This window comes from Saccostrea echinata, unplaced genomic scaffold (genome assembly GCF_033153115.1).
Source record: "Saccostrea echinata isolate AGI-Se365-2 ecotype Australia unplaced genomic scaffold, CSIRO_AGI_Sech_v1 ptg000006l, whole genome shotgun sequence".
NCBI classification, from domain to species: Eukaryota; Metazoa; Mollusca; class Bivalvia; order Ostreida; family Ostreidae; genus Saccostrea; species Saccostrea echinata.
This window is the reverse complement of record NW_026889755.1, coordinates 3,369,950-3,395,939: the sequence shown is the minus strand read 5'-3', so window position 1 is coordinate 3,395,939 and position 25,990 is coordinate 3,369,950. Positions and strand designations below refer to the sequence as shown.

General features: G+C 33.5%; 1 protein-coding gene across 1 annotated transcript in view; it reads right to left on the bottom strand.

The window, feature by feature from the left end:
• LOC133180172 (uncharacterized) overlaps nt 1–25,990 on the bottom strand; it is a 126,870-nt gene that overhangs the window by 22,831 nt on the left and 78,049 nt on the right. The window contains exons 8-13 of the mRNA XM_061314741.1: nt 21,310–21,549; nt 15,233–15,370; nt 14,541–14,681; nt 3,800–4,469; nt 2,187–2,287; nt 273–442 (exon numbers count right to left, since the gene is read on the bottom strand). Coding sequence (XP_061170725.1) covers nt 273–442; nt 2,187–2,287; nt 3,800–4,469; nt 14,541–14,681; nt 15,233–15,370; nt 21,310–21,549 — 1,460 coding nt within the window. The remainder of the gene's footprint in view (nt 1–272; nt 443–2,186; nt 2,288–3,799; nt 4,470–14,540; nt 14,682–15,232; nt 15,371–21,309; nt 21,550–25,990) is intronic.

Here is a 25,990-nt window from a genome sequence, read left to right as displayed (position 1 = left end):
ACCATTATTTTCACACTGAATTGTCGACGGCTTTTTCCGTTATTTCCCGATCATGACAAGGAGCACACGGCGGGTGTGACCGGTCAGCAGGGGATGCTCACTCCCCCATGGCACCTGATCCCACCTCTGATGTTTTAGAGGTCCGTGTTTGCTCTGCTCCTATTTTGTATTGTTTAATGGACTTTTGAGCTTGAATACTGTTCGTTATCGCCATATATTTCATCGTAAATACTCAGAGAAAATTAATATTATGTAATTTAATATTCTCATACATGATATTCGTGTTTGAATCCAGCGTTTTCGGCAGCAGACATTTTGGCTATGATGGCATGCAGGTTTTTTGTGGGAATGGTTTTATTCGTAGGCGGACCTCTCTTGACTATTTCCTCGACATCGGAAGATTTATATTTACTTCGATCCTTACTTCTCTCTGTGGTAATTGCTGGAAAAAATAAGTTTTTCAATTTTATGAAGCTTTTCTTAGTGTCGTAGCTCAGTCAGTAGAGCGCTCGCTCCGTGGTCGGAAAGTTGTGGGTTCAAACCACGGTTGCGATAGACCTAATTCGATAAAAAAAAAAAAATAGGTAGCAGTTGTTCCTTCGCCAAGCGCTCAGCAATTTGAAGTGAATATTGTGGGTCTTTCAGATGAGACCTTCAAAATCTAGACCCCGTGTTAGGCAGGTGTTGGCACGAGAAAGATCACTCACTGCTCAATGCCCTAAGTGCCGATTAAAGGTTTAAATTTGAAGCCCTTCATCGATCGGTATATGGTGAGTTCTCAGTATGAGTGAAAAGTTCTCGAATGGGACGTATAGCAACATAAAATCAATTAATCAATCAATCAATCTTTGTTCAAGATCCCTATCCCCCCCCCCCCCAAAAAAAAAAAAAATATATATATATATATATATATAATCCAAAACCAGAATTTCAATAGCATCACAACCCTCAAAAAAAGTTTAATAATCTTCAGAAACAGTTCTACCAATATATGCCTGCACATTTTGGATCAGAGGTTGTGCTGTATTCAAAATATTAAAAATAGCTTAAATCTTTTACTATTTCAGAGTTTTCAGAAAATGGGTATACAGTGTAATGCCGCAATTCATGAAATCATAATGCATTGGCTACAGTCACCAAGAGTCCGGTGATATTTGATGCATTGTCAACTATACTGAGCAGTTTTGATGTTTCAGAAATTCATAGTACAAAAAAGAAGGTTCTAAGTGAACATTGTTCTTTAAGCCATGATTAAAGTATAAATTTATATTTTCAAATCCCTTGCCAGATGAATACTTTCTAAAAACAAAAAGGAGGGGGCGATGTTCTTCCTATTTTATAAGAAGTGATAAAAGTTTCATAGAAAATATTTTCTATAGCAAAATAAAAATGCATCAGGTAAAATCTGGGGAAAAAACTCGTAACACTTTGGGATTGTAAATGGTTACAATTGCCGCATGCTGTAGATGGAAACAATTAAGACTAGAATGGAAAGACCGAGTTAATTTTTTTTTAAAGTAGTTACTTTATTTTTTGTTGTTGTTACCTTTATTGAGACAGACATCGTTTCAAAGATATTGAAAAAGTTTTAAAAAATTGTAAAACTTGGCGTGCTTATAAGAAACCGTGTGTTCCGATTTTAAAAAAAAAAGTCTCCGTGCTTTAAATGCTTGAAAATTATCCACTTTATCCGAAACTGAAAATCAAACATGTCAGGTGCGAAGTACTTCACTAATCAGCACTTTTTTGAAAAATAATTAAATGTAATTTACATAGGGTTTGCACTTTCAGTAAAAGAACTACACTTTGTTTTATTATTTGTCATCAAGAAGTAGTATAGTTTCGTGTCAGATATTTTGCTTCATTGGAAATTTTAATTCAGAAATGAAGAGTTTCTGACAAGGGGTATGAAAACAAAACAAGGATATTAAAATTTTGATAGAAAAATCAACAATTATAGAAAAGAAAAGAAAAAAGAACCACAGAAGAAAAGTTTTAAGTCTTTGATTTTTCTAAGTGAAAAATCTGTGAACGTCTTCTGTTGTACACTTTGTGTTTATGACAGTTCTGTAAAACAACAATATAAAATATTCAGGTAAAGAAGGAAATTAAAACCACATTACTATATACAAAAAAGGGTAAATAAAAAAAAATGTAATAAAGGTTGAAATCTAATGTTAAGTTACATTGCTTAGGAGTCTTCCTCTGTCGTAGTTCCATAAAAGAAGCATTGTTTTCCGGTATATTTCTCTTTGTCTTCGCTCTTTCGGATGTTTTCCTTCTCAATCTACAAAAGCAAATTACAATATATATTTTACTCATTGACAGATGTTTATATTATTATTTTATTTTAAACAAAATACACATGTATCAGTCATGCAACTAACATGATGAACATAAACGCTTAAGAATAATTTTATTGCATGTTTGTAGAAAATAACCATTTCTACAAAAGAAGTAAAAACGTCTACCGTAAATATATGATAGTTATCATGGAGACGATGATAGCTACACCAAATGCACCCAAAACGCCACCCACAGTTAGAGCACTGGATGGCTCTACATCGGATACCATACTGGGTATTTCAGCTTTGAAATAGAACAGTTTTAAAGTATTCAACAAATTATTGTATGTAAATGCAATCATCATATTTGATTTATTACCTACGAAATATATACTTTAAGACAAGTGGTTTTATAGGCTAAACTTTTTCGGTATGATCTTGAGTCGAAATCATTGTGGATAATATTTGCAAAACATACCCGTTTTCAAATCAATTATCAAATAATTTTCGAGCAGAGCTTCCATAGATTTCAGAACAAAGGAATTCAAGGACTTAACCCCCCCCCCCCCAAAATATTAGCTCAGCTCAAATTGAGGCAAAAGCACCTAAATCAGGTTGTAGTATTTTATCCGCGTGTCAAGGTCCACTGGAAAAACCAAAGGTAACTCTTTGCTGTTGTGTAAATAATGGTTGCCACCCGGCACCACGTGTGCCGACGGAAGAGGACCTGACACCTGAATCGGTGTTTCGGGCACATTTTGGGAATGTTCCAGGGTCTGCCACTCGTCAGAGGTCAACCCAACTTAAGTTCTAATATACTAGCTGTATAGATATCTGGGCATGGTGTTGCATGCAATCTCTTATACTAATAAATATGTTTGCCAAGTAATTATCAGAATTGAGGATTATTTGTTGGCGGTAGTTGTAGTGGACATTGTTTCTGTTTTCTGTTCCACTAATAAAGCCTTGTGAATTCGAAGCTGTATGCTTTCGGATATAAGTTGATGAGTGAGACAATGTATTTTGTCAAAGAGAATTAATATTCTCTATGTTGCGAGCTTATAGTTAAAGCCCTGTTAATCCGAAACTGTATGGTTTTGGATATATGTCAATGAGTAAGACAATATATTTTGTCAAAGAGAATTAATATTCTCTATGTTGCGAGCTTGCAGCTATTAGCTCGTCTTATTTAGTTGTACAGGTTGTACTTAACAGCTCTTAGATAGAACTGCAGTTGAAATTCGTTGGGAGCGGGCGGGGCGACCCTTCATGTCGTCGCGCTGGAGGAGTTAATGCGCGTGGCATGAGAGAGATCGCATTGGCTGTTTGTTTAGAGTGTGTATTGGGTTATTGACAGCCGCCTGTTTGCTGATATCTGCTCAGCATGATTCTCGCCATCACTGATTATTTTTATTTATTAATTAATATGTTGTCTGTTCGAGTTTAAAAGCTCGTTTAGGTTTCTATGTCGCTTGTATCCAATGATGGGGGGTGTCGGGAATATTGCAGAACACTGTTTATCTTTTTGGATAATTTTCCAATGTTTGCGTAATATTTTCCCAAGTTTTTGGACTGCAGGGTTGTATTTGGTAACAAGCACAGAGGGTGGTCTATTAGATTTGGTCTTGCTATTTTTGAGCAGATCTTGTCTATTGATTGTTTCCGTCTCTGAAACAATGCTACCAATTTCAGAGTCCGAGTACCCCCTTGATAAAAGTCGTTTCTTGAACTGTGAAATTAATTGTTTTGTTTTGTGTGGGTCAGAGGTGTTCCTCTTATGCCGAATAATTTCACCCTTGATAAATCCTCTGAAGGTAGCATTGGGGTGTGCACTGCTGCGATGCAGGTACATAAACGTTTCGGTGGGTTTGATGAACGTTTCAACGTCTAAGACTCCAGTCTGTTTGAATCTCTGTCCTTTGTGCACTTTTGTGTCCAAGAACACAGTCTCATTCAAGTGGATATTGTAAGTAAATTTAAGGTATTTGTGCTCCAGATTTGCAAGTTCAAAAAACTGCAGTATTTCACTTTCTGTGGCATCAATGACCATAAAACCGTCATCCTTATATCTAAAGTGGGCCACAATCTTATTTCTATGGTTGTATTTTTTGGTAATGTTTTCAAGGATATCAAAAAGGCGGAGGTCACATATCTCGGGTGAAGGAACCGCCCCCATGCTGGCCCCTAGTATTTGTTTATAAAGGTGGCCATTAAATTCAAATTCATTGTTCTCGAGCAGAATTTTTAATAATTTAATTAGATAATTGGTATCTGGGATTGGTATTGTGACATCATTTTGTTTCAATTTTTGCTTTTGCTGCAGATTGGATGAGTTCCGTGGCTGTCATGTTGGTATATATCGAAGTTACATCATAGGTAACAAGCCAGGTATCAGGTTTCAAGTGTAGGGATTCAACTTTGCTGATAAAATCTTTGGTGTCTCTAACATATGTGTGTTGTTTTTGTACTAATGGTACCAGGAAGTGATCTATAAAGTGGCCGATTGGCATTGTAGGACAGGAGCATTGAGAGATAATTGGCCTCCCTGGTATAATCATTCCACGCTGCAGGGCTTCGGACCCTTTGAAGTTTTCAATGTTAGAGATGCAGATTTTATGTATTTTAGGTAGTAGGTATAATCTGCCAGGCCTGAATGTAAGGGGCTGCGACAGAAATCTGTGAGTAGTGTTGTCAATGTTAGAATTGATGTGCATTTCACATACAACCTTATTGATCAGATTGTGAATTTCAACTGCAGTTCTATCTAAGAGCTGTTAAGTACAACCTGTACAACTAAATAAGACGAGCTAATAGCTGCAAGCTCGCAACATAGAGAATATTAATTCTCTTTGACAAAATATATTGTCTTACTCATTGACATATATCCAAAACCATACAGTTTCGGATTAACAGGGCTTTAACTATAAGCTCGCAACATAGAGAATATTAATTCTCTTTGACAAAATACATTGTCTCACTCATCAACTTATATCCGAAAGCATACAGCTTCGAATTCACAAGGCTTTATTAGTGGAACAGAAAACAGAAACAATGTCCACTACAACTACCGCCAACAAATAATCCTCAATTCTGATAATTACTTGGCAAACATATTTATTAGTATAAGAGATTGCATGCAACACCATGCCCAGATATCTATACAGCTAGTATATTAGAACTTAAGTTGGGTTGACCTCTGACGAGTGGCAGACCCTGGAACATTCCCAAAATGTGCCCGAAACACCGATTCAGGTGTCAGGTCCTCTTCCGTCGGCACACGTGGTGCCGGGTGGCAACCATTATTTACACAGACGATGTCTAAGCTAAAATTTTACCTAATTGCCCTCAAGCAGATTAATATTTGACCATAAAATGATCAATCTTCAATTGCAACTTAGGTTGTCTTATTATTCTTAAACAACGCAAAACAGTCTGTACAAATACATAACGCTATAAAAAATATTTTATCACTGCAACATATTTTTTATCATTGCAACATATTTTGCTTTGTTTATAATCCTTCATTTTGTCTATTTACAAAAATACTTTGAAATGGATTAGAGATAGTGCTTATTAGTTAAGTAATGACTCTGTCTAAGGAACAATATAGGACTGTTCACTTTTATAGACGGTAACATAAAGTGGGAGAAGTACATGTAGGTGTAAACATTTATAACGTCTACTGTTAACTCAGTTTGGTCATATAAGGATACGTAAACTTTCAGATTCTAGTAAAAAATCAAATGGCAAATTCTTTTTTTTCCCTTTATTTTCTTTTTCTAACCAAGATCATTTTGTTTTCTTCTTAGTTTTCGGGTAAACGAACAACAAATAATGATTAAGACAAACTCACCCTTTTCAGGTTTTTTTTCTTTAACGTATCCAGCCAAACAACTACCATTAGTTCTATAACATGTGGAATTGATACAGTAATCTCTACAATGTTCCTCACAGTTTCTTCCGTAAAATCCCTGATCACATTCTGAAGTTGAAGCAGTCATGTTTAAGAGAAAAGTTTTATAGTGTACGAAATTTCTAGTGAAGCGCAAAGTCACTAAATTATAAAAGTATGAAGTAATGTTGAGGAATAAACAAATATTTTACCTATATTATGTAAATTACAAAACATGAACAAAATTAGTTATTCCGTGTGCGGTTTTCAAGAAAGACAGAGAAAAAAAAAACATCGTACAAAATCGAATTCGATAGCAACTACATCAATTGTTCAATGTCAATCTTATACCTTAGCATTCTTTATCAAGATGTACATCAAATATCCTGATATAAAAGAGTATATATTATACATTTATTGAATGATCATGAGGAAAAGATGAAGATTTATTCCGCCAAGAAAAATCATATTCTCCGAGTGCTTCGCCCGAGGGAAATATGTTTTTTCTTGGCTGAATAAATCTTCATCTTTCCCTAACATTCATGCAATGAATTGTTAATTATACCGAAACAAGAAAAACTTTCAAAAATAAACTTCAAATTCGGCACCGCTCTTAAATTCACTTTCAATTTAACGTAGAATTTACAGATTTGTGACGTGAACCAGGCTATTGTGACGTCAACTACTCTCGGGGGTTTTCGTTCAACGAACGGGAAGATGCACTAGGTCTCCGAAGAGGTTGAATATGATGAAAAGTATGACGACGACAGGGAAATATGAAGTTTTATGGCCCTGTCACGTGATAATCTAGAACCATTCAGATAACGCGTTGTATAGAATAATTGAAACGAGGTATAATAATGTGTTTTATAGTACGTTATAAATAACGAATAAAAACGAATACATGCATGCACTAGTATATGTAATGCAATGTTGTTCGTACACTTGATTAAATCCTCATGAATTTAATACCAGATATTTTGTGCAGAAAATTTTTTGTTGGAGAAAAACATTCTATTAATAGATTCTTAAAAAAATATTTATTTACTTCAATAAGGATCAGTAAGTTCATTTACATGTATATATATATATATAATTATAAGCATATAAAAGCAATGAAAAATGCATTTATGTACCTAAGAAATATTTTTGGTACTTATATCCTGCAGGCAACTGAGAGTACTGATACAGTAAATTAAATCTTTCTTTCGGAATTACCTGTGTTGCAGTTTGGTGACCCTGTCCAGCCAGCAGAACACACACATGACCCATTTGTGTTAGTACATACACGAGCAGTGCGGCAATTTTTTGAGCATTTTTGTGAACAAATTGAGCCAAACAAGCCTCTCTCACATGCTGAAAGAAATTGCAGGTTTTATGTTTTAATATACATGTATAATAATCCTCAGCATTACTTTTATATGTAATAGGTAAAAGCAATAATCAACAAAAGAAGAAATCAAATTGGAAAATGGAGAAAAGTTTTTTGTAATGATATTTCATTTTTTTTTTATATAGAAAAAAAGAAAATTTACGTGGTATTTAAATAATTAATGTATTTTCTGTGGTAATTTTTTTTTCTTTCAAAAATTCAACATTATATTTCAATATGTATACTAAAATGAGTTGTTTAGTGTATCAGTGCACTGACGTCATAGATGTCATTTCTGATCAAGCGAAAATAGTTTAAAAAGGAATCATAAGCTTATTGAAAGTTGGTTTGTTGTACTATACGTCGTTTGAATGCAAAAACGTGCTCCTAAAAGTATTTGGGAAGAATTATATTCACATTCCCTAAACAGGGAGGCCTTTTTTGAGCAATCGTGAGGGCTTAAATTATACATATTGTATTCCATTAAGAATGGCTGGGTAGGAGTATAAAATTGACAGAAAAAAAATCGAACTGGAATATTGAGCAAATTTACATGTATTGCTCTAAATCCGTTAATTTTAAATTTAGCAACACTATCATCATTTTCATTATATTTCATTATCGAAAGAGTTTTATTACTATTTGTTATATTTTGCTAAGGAAAAAAAATATTGTTCACAGCACAAAACGTTTGGGAGATTTTTTTTTAAAAAGAAATAATCAGAGGCCACTATCATGAAAGTTAAAAAAAAACAACATTGCATCAAAGTCATAGTTCTTCTATGTCCAATATGTATGTATGTATGTTTGTTTGTTTGGTTTTTTTTTTTGGTTTTTTTAATTTCTTCAGTGGGATTCTAAAGAAAACATCCTTTAGATTTCCTGGCGGATTCCGTTTAAATAATTACAAAGACTAAACTTTAAAAAATGTTATTTTATGACGTTTTAACGGATTGCCAGCAATCGACTTATTCAAAGGTTGTTTGCGAATATTGTCTGTTTTTTCTCTCTTCTGGAGGTTCATTTATGATCATATAAGGTTAAACTTTACTAAAGTAATATCGTCAATGTCCAAGTTTCATGTTCCTGTAAAGATAATGAATAAAACGTCGAAATCTTTTTGATTTGTTTATCCTTACGCTCAGTTTCTTTTAAGAATTTACACTTATGATGCCACAGTACCACATGATCCGCTATTTTACATTTTTTTTTAATTTCGAAGACGCTGAATATCGAACGTTTTTTTTAAATAAGAGCGACTATTTTTCAAACTTCATGTTATTGATCATTAAATAAGAAACTGTTAAAACCCTTAAGTACGCATGTGTATTTCTTACATTTGTTGCACATAACACCAGTGTATCCATTTTCACAACCCTTGCTACAACTTCCATTTACATGATTACAATTTGTGTCATTTAAACAGTGACCACTGCATATCTCTCTGCAAAGGATTCCAAACTTTCTAGTAGGACATGCTGTCAAAAAAGATATTTAAAATCAATTTTATTGAACGGATGGAGAAATATAAAGAGGTGATGTTCACTGAATTAATTCGGATGTAGTAATTTGAGTAAAATTCATAATATGCTAACTTTTACATACTCTTGTTACAGAGAGTTCCTATATACCCAGGACTACAACCTAAGTCACAATTGCCTGTTGCTCTGTTGCAGAGAGAACTATTCAAACAATTTCCACTACATTTATGAATACAGCCTTGGCCATAGGTTCCACCTTCACACTCTGAAATAGAGATAGATAAATAAAAGACGTACACAGTATCAATAAACATATAAAAAATGTATATATATATATATATCTATTTAATGATTTATTTATTGATTAATTTATGGACCACGCTCCCTCAAGGCTTTATTACGATCAAATGTACAAGCCTTGGGATTGTTATCCGCTCCCTGTGTTTGGTTGAATTACTGTACAGGTGTATTTTCCCTTTTGTTCCCAACTATATCCAATTTGCTCAAACTAGATCACATGATTAAGTACAAAACAGATACAGGCATGCATACACCAAGCGTAAAAAGGAAAGCGAAACCCTGATTCGTATTTGGATTGGGTCGGCTTTCCGTTAGGTTGTGTCTGGTCAATACTGTACTCATTACATCTATGAAATCACAATTACAAATGATTGCGCCTATGACAAAAGGGCCTTATGGCAATTTTGCTAAAACAGAGAAATAACGTCATAAAGATATGACGTTGCAGAGGGTGAGCGTCGTCGCAGATTTTTTTATCCACGTGTTTTACGTTTTGACACACGTTCGTGTCTAGCTCACGTCTTGTTCTCCTCATTGAAATAATTATTTATTTTCATTTATTTCTTTAAATCAGGTCTTGATCTTCTAGTCCACTGATATTAATTAAAATATTTAGAATTTTATTCGAGACCCGTTTCTTTACTACATAGCTTCATACGTCTCGGATCTGAGCTATGCATTTCCTATACATGTATAGAAGCTCAGACAAGGTGATTTTCTGGATAATTGAATATGGATGAACGAATGCGATTTTGATATATAGACAAATTGAAGTTATTTGTTAGACACGGGTATATTATCAAAATATTGCAGAGGAAATCGTTTTCCTGTATAAGATCCGCCCCACCATTCTCAACACATCGATCATGTAAAAATTGAAGCATTGGTACATCGTGCATAAATTTTTGTTGTAAAATGCTTTAATTGCCAAAAATTTGAAACTGATCACACTTCTTCCAACAGAAAAGACAAGTATTCTTGTAAGTTTTCCTAAATCTAGCAAAAGTACGAACGAATGACAGACACACGATATTATTTTTAAGAACTATAAATAAAAACAAGAGCGGAAACTCTGACAAGCGAGATACTAGAGAGGTACCAGAGAGGGACTTTCTTTCTTTTTTAACACCATTCAAAATCAACATACTCATACAAATATGCTCCCGTAGTATAAAAAATATTTTTAAAAATCTTACTTATCATCAGTTAAAAAACTTTTTAATTGAAAGTATTATATTTATATTTTCTTTAAAAGTATTTTTGAAAGCTCGTGGAACTAGCTGCTGTCAAAGTGAAAGAGAAAAAAATATGGAATAAGAAATATATGCTACATTGAACCAGACTTTCATTTATTTTTTAAATCTGTTACATGTGCATCTATTTATTCTAACATGAAATTATTTTTAAAAATAATTTGAATTTTAATTTTTTTTTTCAGTAAAAATGATCATAAATTTAAATAAAATAAAATGAAATTAAAAGAAATTGTTTCGTCTTATTTTTGTTGTTGCCACCTCCGATGTAAGTACTTGAAAACAAACAAAAATTACCGAATGAAATAAAATTGTTCTAGCTTAATTTTTTTTTTACATGTATGTATACCTGATGTGTGAGAGAGAGAGAGAGAGAGAGAAAGAGAGAGAGGGAGATGTCACATTAAATCAAGTTTATTAATACAATGTGAAATGTGAAACTTTAATGAAAAGGCGAATTTTCAAAAACACAACAATATCGTATTATGAAAAGAAATCTCTATCTCTTTTTTTTTTCTTTTGTTGTCTATTTATTTTCAGTAACTCGAAAATATAACATTTTGGTACTCGTGTTGTGCATAAAAAAGTTCAAAGGTATTAGCCTTATCTGCAGTTTTTAGTCACTTAAAAGTCAAATATATGCAATCCTTGTCATTCATAGAATCTCAGCATTGTATGTCATTTCAGTTCTATTATCAATCTAAAACTCGTTTTCTTATTGAAATAATAATCTCAGTTATCGGTTTTACTTTAGTATGATATTGCTTAACTTGCCGTTGAATTATGTAAACGGGCTGATTTTGTTATTTGGATTTATTGAAATAAATCTTGTTAAGATAAAATTGTATTTAAACATGCATTGTACAAATTAAATTAAATGCTAAAAATATACTGTACAAAAGACTACGAATATGTTTGCAAGTTTTTATTTTTGTGGCAGTGCAGGAGACCGGGAAAGAGGGCCAGGGTTATTTTATATTACCGGGACCTAACTACTTTACAGTGTATCTGTAAAGCTTTACAAGGATAAGCATATCCAAGTCTCTGGCATGGGGCCAGAATGGAATTTTTATATTGTAAAACTTCATATACAAGAACATTTGAAAACAATAACATTAGAATTTCATTCGATAAAGAAGACGCGAGAAATGGGTGGGGGGGATTCTACACACACCATCACATAACCATATTTACATGTACCTAAATGTGTGCCACATCGTAATAATTTGTCATTTAAAAACTCAGCCAGTCAAGGAATATTACGAACCAGTCGCATTTAACTGACTGGATATATAAAACTTTCAATTAATTCCCCCCCCCCCCCCCCCCGCCGAAAAATTCTATTAATTAATCTGCACGTCATTGATTCATAACGACAACATATATATAATTATTTTATATTTAGAGTACGAGTTTCCTACTGTATCGGAGATACAGGGCGAGAGCGACGGCATTTTGTGTACTGCCCCCACTCCCTCCTTTCTAAAATTTTTGAATCCGCCACTGGTAACTTTAGATTGTAAAATTCTATTCTTAATTCATTTCAAATTTTGAATAAATACTAACAGCGCTATCATGCGATTTGATTGATTCTTATCTATATTATTTAAGATACGGATTCAGTTTTCCGTCATCACTAAAAATAAACCGTACTGTTGTATCGTTGATATTTTGCAGATACAGTACAGTTTCTGCTCATTTGCATAAGAAACGCCCACTAAAAGTGTTCTGTATCGCAGTTATTGTACGGCTAACTTCAAAGGAAAACTCGGCGGGTCATGTCACAATTATGATTTATTTCTTAGAAAAATCTATTTGATATTAATTTAAAAAATGACATATTGATTTCATTCAAAGTTCGGATAAAATTTGTTGAAATGACAATAAAATACCCGATATTTATCAATACCCTGTGTATACATGTTCTTCTAAAACCATTTAATTTTACAAAATCAAACAAAATCGTTATTCTAGGACGCAATTTTTCTCATGATTACATGTAACTAGATTTGATAGCAGTTAAGTTTCCAGTTCCAGGCATGTGGATCTCATGATCGCTGTTTGTTTTGAAAATACCCTGCTCATATACATGTACGGAAGGAGAGAGTTCAAGGTGCAAAAATAAATTGAGGAATTATTTCAATATTATTTCAAACCTAACCAAATGACGTATTTTGAGGTTATGGGGTTGGTGGTGGGAAGGCATCCCCCATGCACACCTAAAATGTAGGAAGATTTTAAAAATACGACAACCCTCGTATGCTATTAAACTCATGTTAACTACAAGTATAGCATGTTTCTGTCCTTTAACTTTAACCCCCCCCCCTCCCCACACACACACACACACAATCCAACCACTGGTCATCCTGGATCCGTTCCTTTCATTTTAAATGCATGTGAGTTATAATTCATCCATTTGTTTATAATTTATCAACCTGCTTACTTAAAATTAATTATTCAAAAATTTTCCTTGCTGTGACTGAAAAAATGTGTATCATTTCAATTTAAAAAAAGGTTTTGTTACCACATGCGGGTGGAAGTCCTTCTGATTTTTTGTTTGAAATTTTTATTTATCAAATATTGCTTAACATGCAGTTTATCAACTTAATGTCCTTAAATTGTTGTACAGCGTATACAGTAACTCACTACATTTCACAAATTTTCTATCTAATTATATTTAGAAAACAAAAACCAAAAAAAAAAAAAAAAAAAAAAAAAAACAAACAAATTTTCACTACCGAGCAGCATCTATTTTATTGTTGTTCCCGAGAATTTTTATGAAATATTTTTTAACTTCACATTTTGAAAGAGATATCTTTTATACTGGATTCAACCCCTTCCCCCACCCACCCCCCAAAAAATGACATCTTGCTTAAAATGAGATGATTTTCGAATGAATTTCACAGGTTTCTCAAACGATTATTACACGAGATAAATACTTTGGTTTGAGAGAATAAATTGATATTAAACAGAATCCGCTTGCTTCTCGGGTTTTCCTGACATTCCAGCATAGTGAAATGTAAAACAAACAAACGAACAAACACTCATAATTCTATACACCACTGCATGATGGATAATAGTTAATACAACTATTTATTATCATATTATACAATTATTAAAAGAGACAATGACTCAAAAATGTTTCTGGAAAAGCTCAATAACATACATTTATTACCGTAGTAACATTACAATGCAAAGTGAAAGTCATGTTCACTCTGAAAAGTTTTGACGTTCGTGCGAAAGTAAGATGACGTCATTGTTTACCTGTTAAAGTATCATTGATATAAATGAAGAAAAAACCCACTTAGAGTTGACGTAGGGCCATAAAAATTCAGATTTGGCAACTTCTAATATTGCTCTATTAATATTCATGAAAAACTTTAAATGTGTAAAAATTGCCATAAGGGCCCTTTTCCCATGGGTGCAATCAAATAGGAACTGAAGTATTTGTATAGGAAAGCGAATCAGTATGGGGTATTGTGACGTCTTCACTTTTATTGTTTTTTTAGAAGATTGTTTCCTATTTTAGAAATATCAAATCAGTTAGTGTTTTGGAAGCTAGAAAAGAAACAAACACTGTTTTGTACTTCATCATGTGATCTATTTTGAGCCATGATTAACTTGAGCCATCCTTTTAAAAGGGTTGGAGGCAGATGTGTGGCATGATCATCATGAAAAAACAAATAAAGATCACACATAAGAGTGAAAACATTATGTTTACGTATCACACATGCTCAATCTTTACTGATTAAAGATTTTGAATGCGAGAGGTATTGGTCTCCTAAAATATCCAGATATATTGATTATATATATATATATATATATATATATATATATATATATATATATATATATATATATATATATATATATATATATATATATATATATATATATATATATATATATCATTCTATGGAAAATCAAAGTTTTGGTAATACAAGAGGATAACTTAACCTTTGTTACACAAAGGTCCCATCCATCCCTCAGCACAACCGTCTACACAACTGCCTGACTCATGATGACAGGAGGCATTGTGTTGGCAATGTCCAAGACACCTGTGTTGACATTCAAGTCCATACCATCCAACAGGGCACACTGTTCAAAAGACTTTAAAGATTCAATTAAGAATTGCCTGATATTTCGAAAAGATGGAAAAAAGATATCGTCAACTACTTTTGAAGGAGGATGGATGATTACATTATTTTTTTTTTAATATTTCGAGAGTAGTGTCGTAAAAGTCCTACACAGAAAAATAATAATTTTGAATTTATCAGTTGCATTAATTAATAATCCTGTAAAACTGAAAAATGTTTCAATTCTGTTATGTCTTCAGGAAACGTTATTGAATTTTAACAAAAGAGAAACTGTATGCAAGAACTTTATATGCCTTTTAAGTTTAAGATCTTGATGTACTATTCCCCCACCCCTAACTAATTTTTCATTCTACTGAATGGTTTTTATTTATTTAAAAAAGAAAGTGATAAGAAATATCCATACTTTTAATGCTTCAATGCCTTTGAATGTGAATAAAAAGTGTCTGTCATCGACAAGGACTTAAATGAAATCTTTAAGTGTTCGAAGTATGTTGCTGTCTACAGGATATCGTTAAATACTGGTCTATTATTACTCATTTTTCCACTTCATACATTTATCACACTTGTCTCCATTCCATCCCGGCATACATCCCAGACAACTTCCGTTAATTATGTGACATCTCTTTTCTTGACAGTTAACAGGACAGGGTAGGTCACAGTTTACTCCATAGACTCCTTTCTCAGCGCAACCTTTTCAACAATGGAAACGTATAGTCTTATGTATTTCAAATTACTGTCATTATTCACACTGGTTTAATTCACAATCGAGCAATGGGTAGAATGAAAGAGAACGTATTGAAAACCAAATAAAGAAATAGTAAATAAGTACAAAAATGCTTGCAAGAAACAAGAAAGGGATTTACTGGTAATGCGAATAAGAAAATATTTTTTATGTAACTAAAAGTACATACATATATATTATGCCCTACGTATTCAACAATGGAATTACCATATATTTTAGCTTCTCAATATTTTTGTCACTTCAGACATGTTTTCATTACAATTCCAGCGATCATGTGTATTGTGTTTCATATAACCCCAAATTCTTTGCGATTTTGGGCTTTTACTTTTTTGCCGAATTCTGAAATTTTCTTTATTGGACTGAATTTCCTTTTATATATGTACAACATTCTTGTGCTTAACATTATTCTTTCGGCTCAGCGAGACAAAATAAAAACCTAGAAACAAAACAATAACTTGCTTATTAACTCCAGAGACAAAAATAATTCAAAGATTTAGGGGCTTATCGTTTTTCTTATTCTAAAGCAATCATTATTGTATATTCTTTATCGTTCTTACACATGCAAGACATAAATGCTGTTAAGGGCATAAAAAACTGGACTTCAAATTTGAATTATTTCTTTTTCAGTGATAATATTTTCATTTGTTAAGCCATATTATTTTCCTTTACATGTATTTTTAATTTCATTACTTTCGTTAAGAGGAAAAAGAACATGCAGAGAAATTGAACTTAAGATAAAATTTCAAGTTTGTATTCTTTAATCTTCGCAATTTAGACATTTTTAGGTCACCTGAGTCACTCAGGTGACCTACTGTAGATTCCTTATTTTTCGCGAGTACTTGTTATCGCGAAATGGCCCTTCACGTCAAATCGCGAGAACAATAATTCGCGATAGGACGGTTGATCAAGGGATTTTGCATTGATTTCAGCACCATAAAAATAAAAGGGAGAAATTTTATTTCGCGAGTGGTGCTTCTCGCGTAATTACGGGATAATTAATTCCTCGCGTATATTTAGGAATCTACAGTACTGCTATCCGTTTTTGTCCGTCGTCGTGCGTTAACTTTTGAACATTTTCAAATTCTTCTCTAGAACCGCTAAACCAATGCCAACCAATTTTGGCATATATCATCTTTGTATAAAGGGGAACAAAAATTGTGAATTTCATGGTCCTTGCATCCCTGTGGCCCCAGCGATGGGGCTAAAACCACCATAATTGATGCAATCTTTAAAAATCTTCTTCTTTACTCCTGGACATCAAGCAGTCAAACTGTTGGCATGAATGTACATGTAATAAGAATAGGGCCCTCTACCAAAATTGTGAAATTCATGGCCCTTGGGTCAGGGGCTCTGGTGCTAGGGCGGGGATATATAGATCATATTGTGAAAGTACGTAATTTCTTTGAAAATTTCTCTGCTCCTGGTTATTATTTAAACATTCTAACTGCATGGTTATGATAAGCATTGATGTCTTTTCCAAAATGATGAAATTCATGGTCCCTGGGTCAGGGGCTCTGATGGTAGGGCGGGGCTCTATTGATTATATAGTGAAAATGCCTTGATTCTTTGAAAATATTCTGCTCTGCTCCTGGGTATTATTTAAACAAACTAACTGCATGGTTATGATAAGCATTGATGCCTTTTCCAAAATTGTAAATTTCATGGCCCCTAGGTCAGGGGTTTTGGTGTTAGGGCGGGGCTCTATTGATTATCAAGTGAAATTGCATTAATTCTTTGAAAATATTCTGCTCTGCTCCTGGGCATTATCTAAACAAACTAAGTGCTTGGTTATGATAAGCATTGATGTCTTTTCTAAGATTATGAATTTCATGTTCCCTGGGTCAGGGCTCTGGTTTTACTATTATATAGTGAAAATGCATTAACTCTTTGAAAATCTTCTCCTCTGCTCCTGGGTATTATTTAAACAAAATAGTGCATGGTTATGATAAGCATTGATGCCTTTACAAAATTGTGAATTTCATGGCCCCAAGGTTGGGGAAGGGGGTGGGGTCTATTGATTATAAAGTAAAAAAGCATAATTTCTTTGAAAATATTTTTTCTGCTACTGGTTATAAAGCAAAGAAACTAAATACATAGTTATGATGAACAAGAGTGCTTCATCCAGTGTATATTGTTTATATCTATATATGTTTATGTAATTCTAATAAAAGATTTGTCTACTTAGATATAGAAATAAGTTACATATAGAATTTTTAGGTGTTTATGTAAACATAAGCTGAACAGTTATCTTCAATTAGGCAAACCAGTTCTCCTTTTTTAGTTATCTTATTTAATATGTAAAGGTTATAGGACGAAAACTGTCCATTTGTGAGAAGAAAGAACTGGTGGAGGGCCGTTAGGCCCGACAATAGTTCTTTCTTTACACAGAATGGACAGCCTACTTAAAAACATTTACACTATTGCGTTCATATTGTACTTTCTTAGAATTGTTTCTCATCCATTGTATTAAGTGAGCATTGTTCACTTATCGGAGTGTCACAGGTAAAGGTTGCTGACAATCAAAAGATACTTACATTCATTGTAATTGTTAATTTAGGGGACAGTTACAGGTAAGTACTATTTTCAATAACTGAATAAAGAATATTTACGGTAACCACGAAGCGATTGTGATTGTCAATGTTGAAAGCATGTCTTGTTCCGAGAGAGAAACAAATTCAGATATGACGAGCAATCTGCTAATAATACAGATGTCATTTTCAAGTCATATTTTGGATTTTGAGCTTGCCATTGTCATAATAATGAACTTTGAACTCAAAGGGGACGTTTTCTCAAATATTTCTCAACTTTTGGTAAAGGCTCCTCAAGGATGAACAAAAAATAAAAAAAAAAAAAAGCAAAAAAAAAAAAAAACAGAAAAAAAAAACAACAACGAAGGGAACGTAGAAAGATTTCCGTAATTAAATCAACAATATTTACATGATTTAGAAGAGGCTTCTCGCAGAAAACGGAGAAATGTAAATGTATTCTTTTAATGACAGAGAGAATGTCACACAGAACTCAGTGTTGATGTTTTTCATGTTTAAGGACATCGCAATGTTGGGTGATAATGAAATCAACAAAATTATTAGCTTTTTCATCGCTGAAGTCAGAAAGGAATCGGTCAAAGACTATTGAACAAACACCCTTGCATTCCTACAATAGAAGAAACGATGTGCTCCTGTAGAAAGTGAGCAAAATTATTCCGAGTTCTAGTGAGAAAGAAGGAGCGACTGATTTTTGCCAGGAAGGCACTTAAAAGGAGAAGTGATATCCCCGAGCGTGTTGTCAGTGCAAGTTACATTCCAATAGAATTAGAATATATTTCCTTCAAATTTAAGTCTCGACATTCATTGTGATTTGGAATATACATTTCATCATTTATTGGAACAATTACAAAGTTTCAGTTTTTATTTCTGTGACTTGGAATATGTTTTTGATTATATTATGAAGCATGTTGGATTCATTACTTTAAAAAATCTATCTGTTTCTTTTTTGTGTTTTCTTAATCCAATAACCTACCTGTAGCCGCCTTTCGAAGATGGAAAGTATTAAAAGAACAAAAGATGATGTCATACTAATGTTTTAATGCCTGAAGAAAATAGCGTCTACGGAACCAAAACAAAAAAAAAACGCAATATGTTGCATTCCTCTTGGAAAAAATAAGCTTGCAGTACATTTAAGGCAGCATTTTCTATAATAGTTACTGAAAACAAGAAACTTGAAGTTCAACCATCTTATTTTAGCATGAAACTCTACATGAAATGTCTTAATGGCTTCTTGAATAGTTTGTTTAATGTCCCTTCGAGAATTTTCACTCATATTGAAACGCCACCACTGCCGTTGGAGGGCTGCAAATTTAGACTTGTTCTCGGCACAACGGTCCACTAGTCCGAAGGTTCACTAGTCCGACGGTTCACTAGTCCGAAGATTCAGTAGTCAGAAAACCCAATATAATCTGTAAGATAAACAGTTCAAAGTGCCCGGCTCTGTACAATTGTTCTACCTTGTACCTTAACAAGTTCCTGAAGTTTGGGTTGAAATTTGGACCACGGCTAAAAATTATTAATAGAAATTTGAAACTTCGTTCTTATATTCATATTCCCGCATTTCAACCCTTTCTTTCTCCACTGTTGACCGGTGGTAGGGCGCTCGCTTTGCAATCGGAAGGCCAGGGTTCGATTCTCGCGATGCGTTTTTTTCTGCGTCAATTCTAAGTCGTTAACATTTTTTAGTTAAATCTATTTCGTGGAAAATTGGGGGGTTGGGGGTTGGGGGGTTTAGAAATTTTTATAGCAGAAACTTTTTGAATCAGAATTTATACAATGTACTAAGTGCTAGAACATTAGCTGGGGACAAAATTGAGAGCATATATACAAGTTAAACAAACAAAAGGAAAAGAAGTCTCAAACGGGGAGAGGGCCTTCATCCTCCTTTGAAAGGACCATACTAAGAAGGGGGGTGTGTGAAAAACAATATAACGCAAGCTTAAGTGGCCTATAGAACTAAGCCATACGTGTACAATTAAGCTTAGTGACTTTTTATTTAAAGAGATACAATCACTCTTATTGGGATGAATGACTTATTCCCTTAAAAAATGATTGCTCAGTACGTAATTAGAAGGTGATACGTGTCTTATTTTACCCCGTAAGGTGTACTGAAGTTGTTTGCAATTCAATTTAGAGTTCTTTAGTTTGGACAATAATCATCAAAGCAAAACTTTATATGAGTGAAAGGAGGATTACAAAAATAATTCGGGAAAATGAAGATATATGTTGCATACAATAAAATAGGATATAATATTTTTTTTTACCAAATCATCCACATGGCCATATTATTTCACTACAGACTGTAAATCTTGGAGTCTCTAAAATAATCGACAACGGAAAAAAATTCTCTAAATCTGTAGAACTGTCGTGCCAAATAAGTTTTGCTTTTATTTCTCTATATTCACAATAAATTGACTCCATGATGATCTCAATAACATTAATAATATTTATTTTAAACTGATGATAATCAGTGAATGCATATTATAATGTTAATATGCAACCATGGTTTTGTGTATACCTCAAAAATCCATGATGTGTTTTGACCGAAATCCAAATGGCTTACAGTGATCTGCTTAATTGAAATCTATAAAATCTACAGTGCTTTAGTATATTCTTGAATTCATTGCAGCATTCCTGTACTCATGTGCACTACGTTAAAGTTATAGATTTTTGTCGACACAATTCTTGTGCATGTGCCTCTGTTGGGTGGGGGTGGTGGTTTATTTTTGTATATGTGTGTGAATGTCTATCCCTCGCGGAAAAAGGAACAAGACAATGTAACTCTAAGTTAATTTTATAAATGTTTAGTTTTTTTTTCAATAAAGCATACGTAAATAAAATTACGTTTAAGGTTTAATAAAAGGTATGTGAAAATTATTTACTGTATATTCAAGTCAGAGTTAAAGATATTTGAAAACCTCAACAAATAATAAAAATTTCCTATCGATATATAACTGGGCGAACTTTACCTGTAATCATATTCCATAATGATAATCAAAAAAAGGTTTTAATCTACTTATATGTTCCATAAAACGCTATATTTTTAAAGCGATATATATCACTCCTTGGTATGAAATGTTAAAAAAGGGTTTGTAACTTTTTTTCAATCGAACTAGTGAACCTTCGGACTAGTGGGTCGTCGGACTAGTAAACCGTCGGACTAGTGGGTAGACCCCATTTTTATATGTCAAGATGCTCTCAAGCTCCCCTAATAGTTTGACTGAAGAGATATTGCTTAGGAAAAAATTAGTGTATCAATATCTGCGTTTACTCTCAATACCAACATATTAAAAAATTACTGACAAATTATTAAAGAAACAGACGTACAGGAAGTTGCTTACCATGCACTATCACTTCGCATAACTCTGTTATGATTGTAGTTTGGTAACCAACAGGATAGGTAATGTTCTTTAATCTTTCATTGTAATAAATGACGTAACGACCATGTTTCATGCATGTGGTACTGAAATCCAAGGGGGGTAACCCAGACTTGTCCTTGTAACAATGAAACCAATCGCCTCTATCGGTGGAGTTTGAAATATAAATGGAAAATCCCGCAAATCGTCCTCTTTGTCGTTTCTCTACAGAATATTTAAAAAAAAAAAAAGAATGAATTCAATGTAAGTTCTTTAATTGCTACTTGCAGATGAAAAAATCTCTACTACAAGCAAATCCTGTAGTAAACTCTTTCAGGGACATTATAATGCTATTTTTATTTTAATATTTTAGTCGACAAACTTGCTTGTATTAACTCTTTACAACTTACTGAACTGTGACGCAACATACACTTAATGTTCACGTCACAGAAATATGACGTTACCTTTTCCCGCAAGCACTTATAGCGAGGTACAAGTTTCTCTAAAGTTTAGCGTAAATAATTACGACCTAATATTTTAATAAGATTATAACTTTTCTTATTTTATGAGATCTTAGCAAGTATAAATTAGAAGGGAATTGGCATTAAATTGAAGCTTAAATTTTGAAAGTGCGTGAAAAATGCGTGATTGCGGGGAAACGGTATATGCGTGATTTTGCGTTAGAAATAGGAAATGGTATATGCGTTAAAATGCGTGACTGCGGGGAAGAGGGTTAACAAGTACGAGTACCAATGCGTATTTCCATAAGGGATAGGGATAGAGTTTAACTTTATCCAATTGACTGCGTCCCTGGTAAATGTATAGTTTAACCTGATGACAAGAAAACTATTTCATCGATAATTTAAGGTAGTCCGATCCTCAGGTTCTGAAAATCAGCTTTTAAGTAATTGAAAATGCTCACAAAAATGTCTCTGATTTCACAAAGTAACGTGAATATACCAATGGAATTTTTTCAAAGTTCATCATTATAGTTAAACATATTATATGTAGGGAAAATTATCAAATCTCAAATATACGTTCAGGTAATGTGAATAAAAACACCAGCTATGCATTTTCTAATTGTAAAATGATCAACAAATATAATTAAGGATAGAAAAATTTAGGTATCCAGGCGTTTGGTGAAAATTGCATCTTTTTTATGCTTAAGGACATACGCAACGTACCTTACCTACTTATAATTTTTCAAGATATTCTTAATTTAAGATTATAGTGCCATCAGATGTTCGTCGACAATAAATCAGCATGCATTACCAGGGGTTTTGAAAAGAAATCAATTGATGAAAATTCTTGTATAATTCAAAGAAAAATACACAAAAATTACTGAACACATATTCTAGACGTTTTGTTTATCCAAACTTGTTTTAGAAGAAGTGTACAACAGTATATATATACATACAAACGTAGCACACAATTCCTTCAAGTATTGGAACTCTTCAACTACAGGGAAAAACACAATAAAGTTCAAACTACGTTGCGTATGTCCTTAAGCAGTATTTTAGTTCTTCTTTTTACTTCAATTGTCATATAATACATAGTGTAAAAAGCTTGTGCTATCATTGCTAGATATCACATATTACATTTAATTTCATATCATGCTAATAAGCAGTGGTATCTAATGCTTAACTAAAGGAAATTCGATTTCTCTAAAAATGAATTCATTTTCTTTTCTTTTATGGGGTTACAAATGTCAACTTTTACATGACCGTTTATAAGACTTCAAAGAACCTTGAATCATACTAAGATGCATAAAATGAAAATTGTTGCACGAAAAGATCTCAATTTCAAACTTCATTTTGAGACTTTTAAAATAAAATATTAATTTTAAGAGTTATCCTTCCTGGCTGAGGATCGGATAACCTTAACATTCAACAGTGACGTTAAATAGGTTTACATTTCACATTGCATAGAATATTCTGTATCATTGTTCCATACATTTACAAGATATTTAAGGATAAATTTATCTCATTGCATGTAAACAAAACTCGATACCAATATTATGTATGAAACTATGCATATTAGAAAGAATAATGAAGCGTTATAGGGGATACCGGTAGCTTTTTATTTTCTGCTGTGATCAAACGTATATAAGGCTATCAACAAATGAGCGATTTTACCTCTTTTTCCCCGAATGCAAATCAATTTTACCTTTCTTGATAATATAAAAGTTATTTTTTAAATTTATTTCTAAGCAGCTTGTTCTCAGATTGGAGACCATGACATTATTCCATAGAGAGCTTACTCTGTGATTATCAGGTCTTGGGTCTCTCTAACAAAGTTTAGTCGATAAAACTACGAAGCAACTTCTTTTTACTAAGCGTTCGGTACTTTAAAGAGAAATTTGTAGATTTTTCGGATGAGACCTTAGAAACCAAGTCTTGGAGTCATGACAGGCGTTTACACGATAATATCTTTCCCTGAATGCCGAGTAAGAGTCTAAATTTGAAAAAAAAAAATTACTGGTTTTTGGTGACGTGTTAACGTGTGCAATAATCTTCCATACATTTTGTCTTCTCTATAGACAATATACATGATATTTTAACCTCCTGAATTTTTAATGTATGTCTTTACATTTTCTCGAAAAGTGTATGTTCTTTGAAAGACCTTTATTGCACGACCACCCCCAACATGGACGTCGGAATGGGAATTTTTTAATCCGACATTCCACAACCATTAAGGGCTGTTTGGGACCACTGAAAGGTGAACAAAGTATCAAGAGTAAGAACAAGAGGCCCAAGGGCATTAACGGTCACCTGAGTACAATACAACAATTTAGAGGATCCATAAACTGATGAATGAAGCTTTGTTGCCCAAAAGCAAGAAAAATAGTATGATCAGCATCAACAAAATAATTGATCCAGTATTTATCTGTCCCCTATTTATCACTATTACCATACAAACTATTAACAAAATTTCTATTTTATCATCCCATATTATTACTTCTCACGTTGGCCTCTATTGGCCTTTGATAAACATTTAAAAAGATAAGTTATTTTTGTCTCATTTTTATTCATCTATTATTTCCAAGTCTACCTGATCATTAAAACTATGAAAGTACTTTTTGTATTACACAATAAGTATTCTTGCGTAATTTTCTTATTCTATTAACCTTTCAAATACATTATTTACAGTGATAAATTATCAAAGGTTAATGGCAAAGTGGAATAACTTTGCTCAGCAGAATACAAGTTAATAGAGCCCTGGCCAGGACCAGAACACTTGACTAAATGGCCCTGAAATACATAATTTATGAGGAGTCAACTATGCTCATCATACATGTAACTATGTACTTAGTTTATTTATATCCAGTAGCAGAGAAGGTTTTCAATGTATTTTCACTATATATTCAATAGAGCCCCGCACTAACACCTGAACCCCTGCCCTGGGGCCATGAAATTCACAATTTTGGAAAAGGCACTCTTGCTCATCATAACTATTTACTTAGTTAGTTTGTTTATTACCCAGGAGCAGAGAAGAAGATTTTCAAAGAATTAATGCATTTTCAGTATATAATCATTAGAGCCCCGCCCTAACACCAGAACCCCTGACCCTGGGGTCATGAAATTCACAATTTTCAAAGAGGCACTCTTTCTTTCTCATCATAACTATGTACTTAGTTTATTCGATACCCAGGAGCAGAGAAAAGGATTTTCAAAGAATTAATGCATTTTCAGTATATAACCAACAGAGCCCCGCCCTAACACCAGAACCCCTGACCCTGAGGCCATGAAATTCACAATTTTGGAAGAGGCATTCTTGCTCTTAATAACAATGTACTTAGTTAGTATATTTAATACCCAGGAGCAGAGAAGAAGTTTTTCAAAGAAATAATGCACTTTCACTATATGATCTATATAGCCCCACCCTGGCACCAGGACCCCTGACCCCGGGGCCATGAATTTCACAATTTTGGTAGAGGGCTCAATGCACATTACAATCATGCCAACAGTTTCACTGCTTGATGACTATGAGTAAAGAAGAAGATTTTTAAAGATTGCATCAATTCTAGTGGTTTCAGCCCCACCTCTCAGGCCCCGGGGGGCAGGGACCATGAAATTCACAATTTTTGTTCCCCTTTACCCATAGATGCTATATGCCAAAATTGGTTGAAATTGGTTGAGTGGTTTCATAGAAGAAGCTGAAAATGTTCAAATGTTAACGCACGACGCACGCCGACGGACGAAAACGGATAGCAATAGGTCACCTGAGTGACCCGGGTGACCTCAAAAGACAAATGAATATTTGATGTATTATATGAGTTAACTCAGGTGACCCAATAAAATAAGTAGTTAATTATTGGAAACCATTCTTAAAGCGGAGGAGAGCATAAATACCCGAAGCGAGCGACAAAAAAGCGGCGGCGTTAATCAAAGGTTTTTACAATGGTTGGATCTGTATTTTCTACGGATTTCTCCTTTTACTGATCATGACAAGGAGCACGACGGATGTGACCAGTCGACAGTTCCTTTATGGCACATGATTCCACTTCAGAACATGTTTTCAGAAGTCGGTGCTGTTTACTCTGCTCACATTATTGTTTAATCTGACTTCTATTGATTGATTGATAGTATGTTGTTTAACGTCCCGTTTGAGAATTTTTCACATACGGAGACGCCACTGTATGCCGGTGAAGGGCTTCAAATTTGGT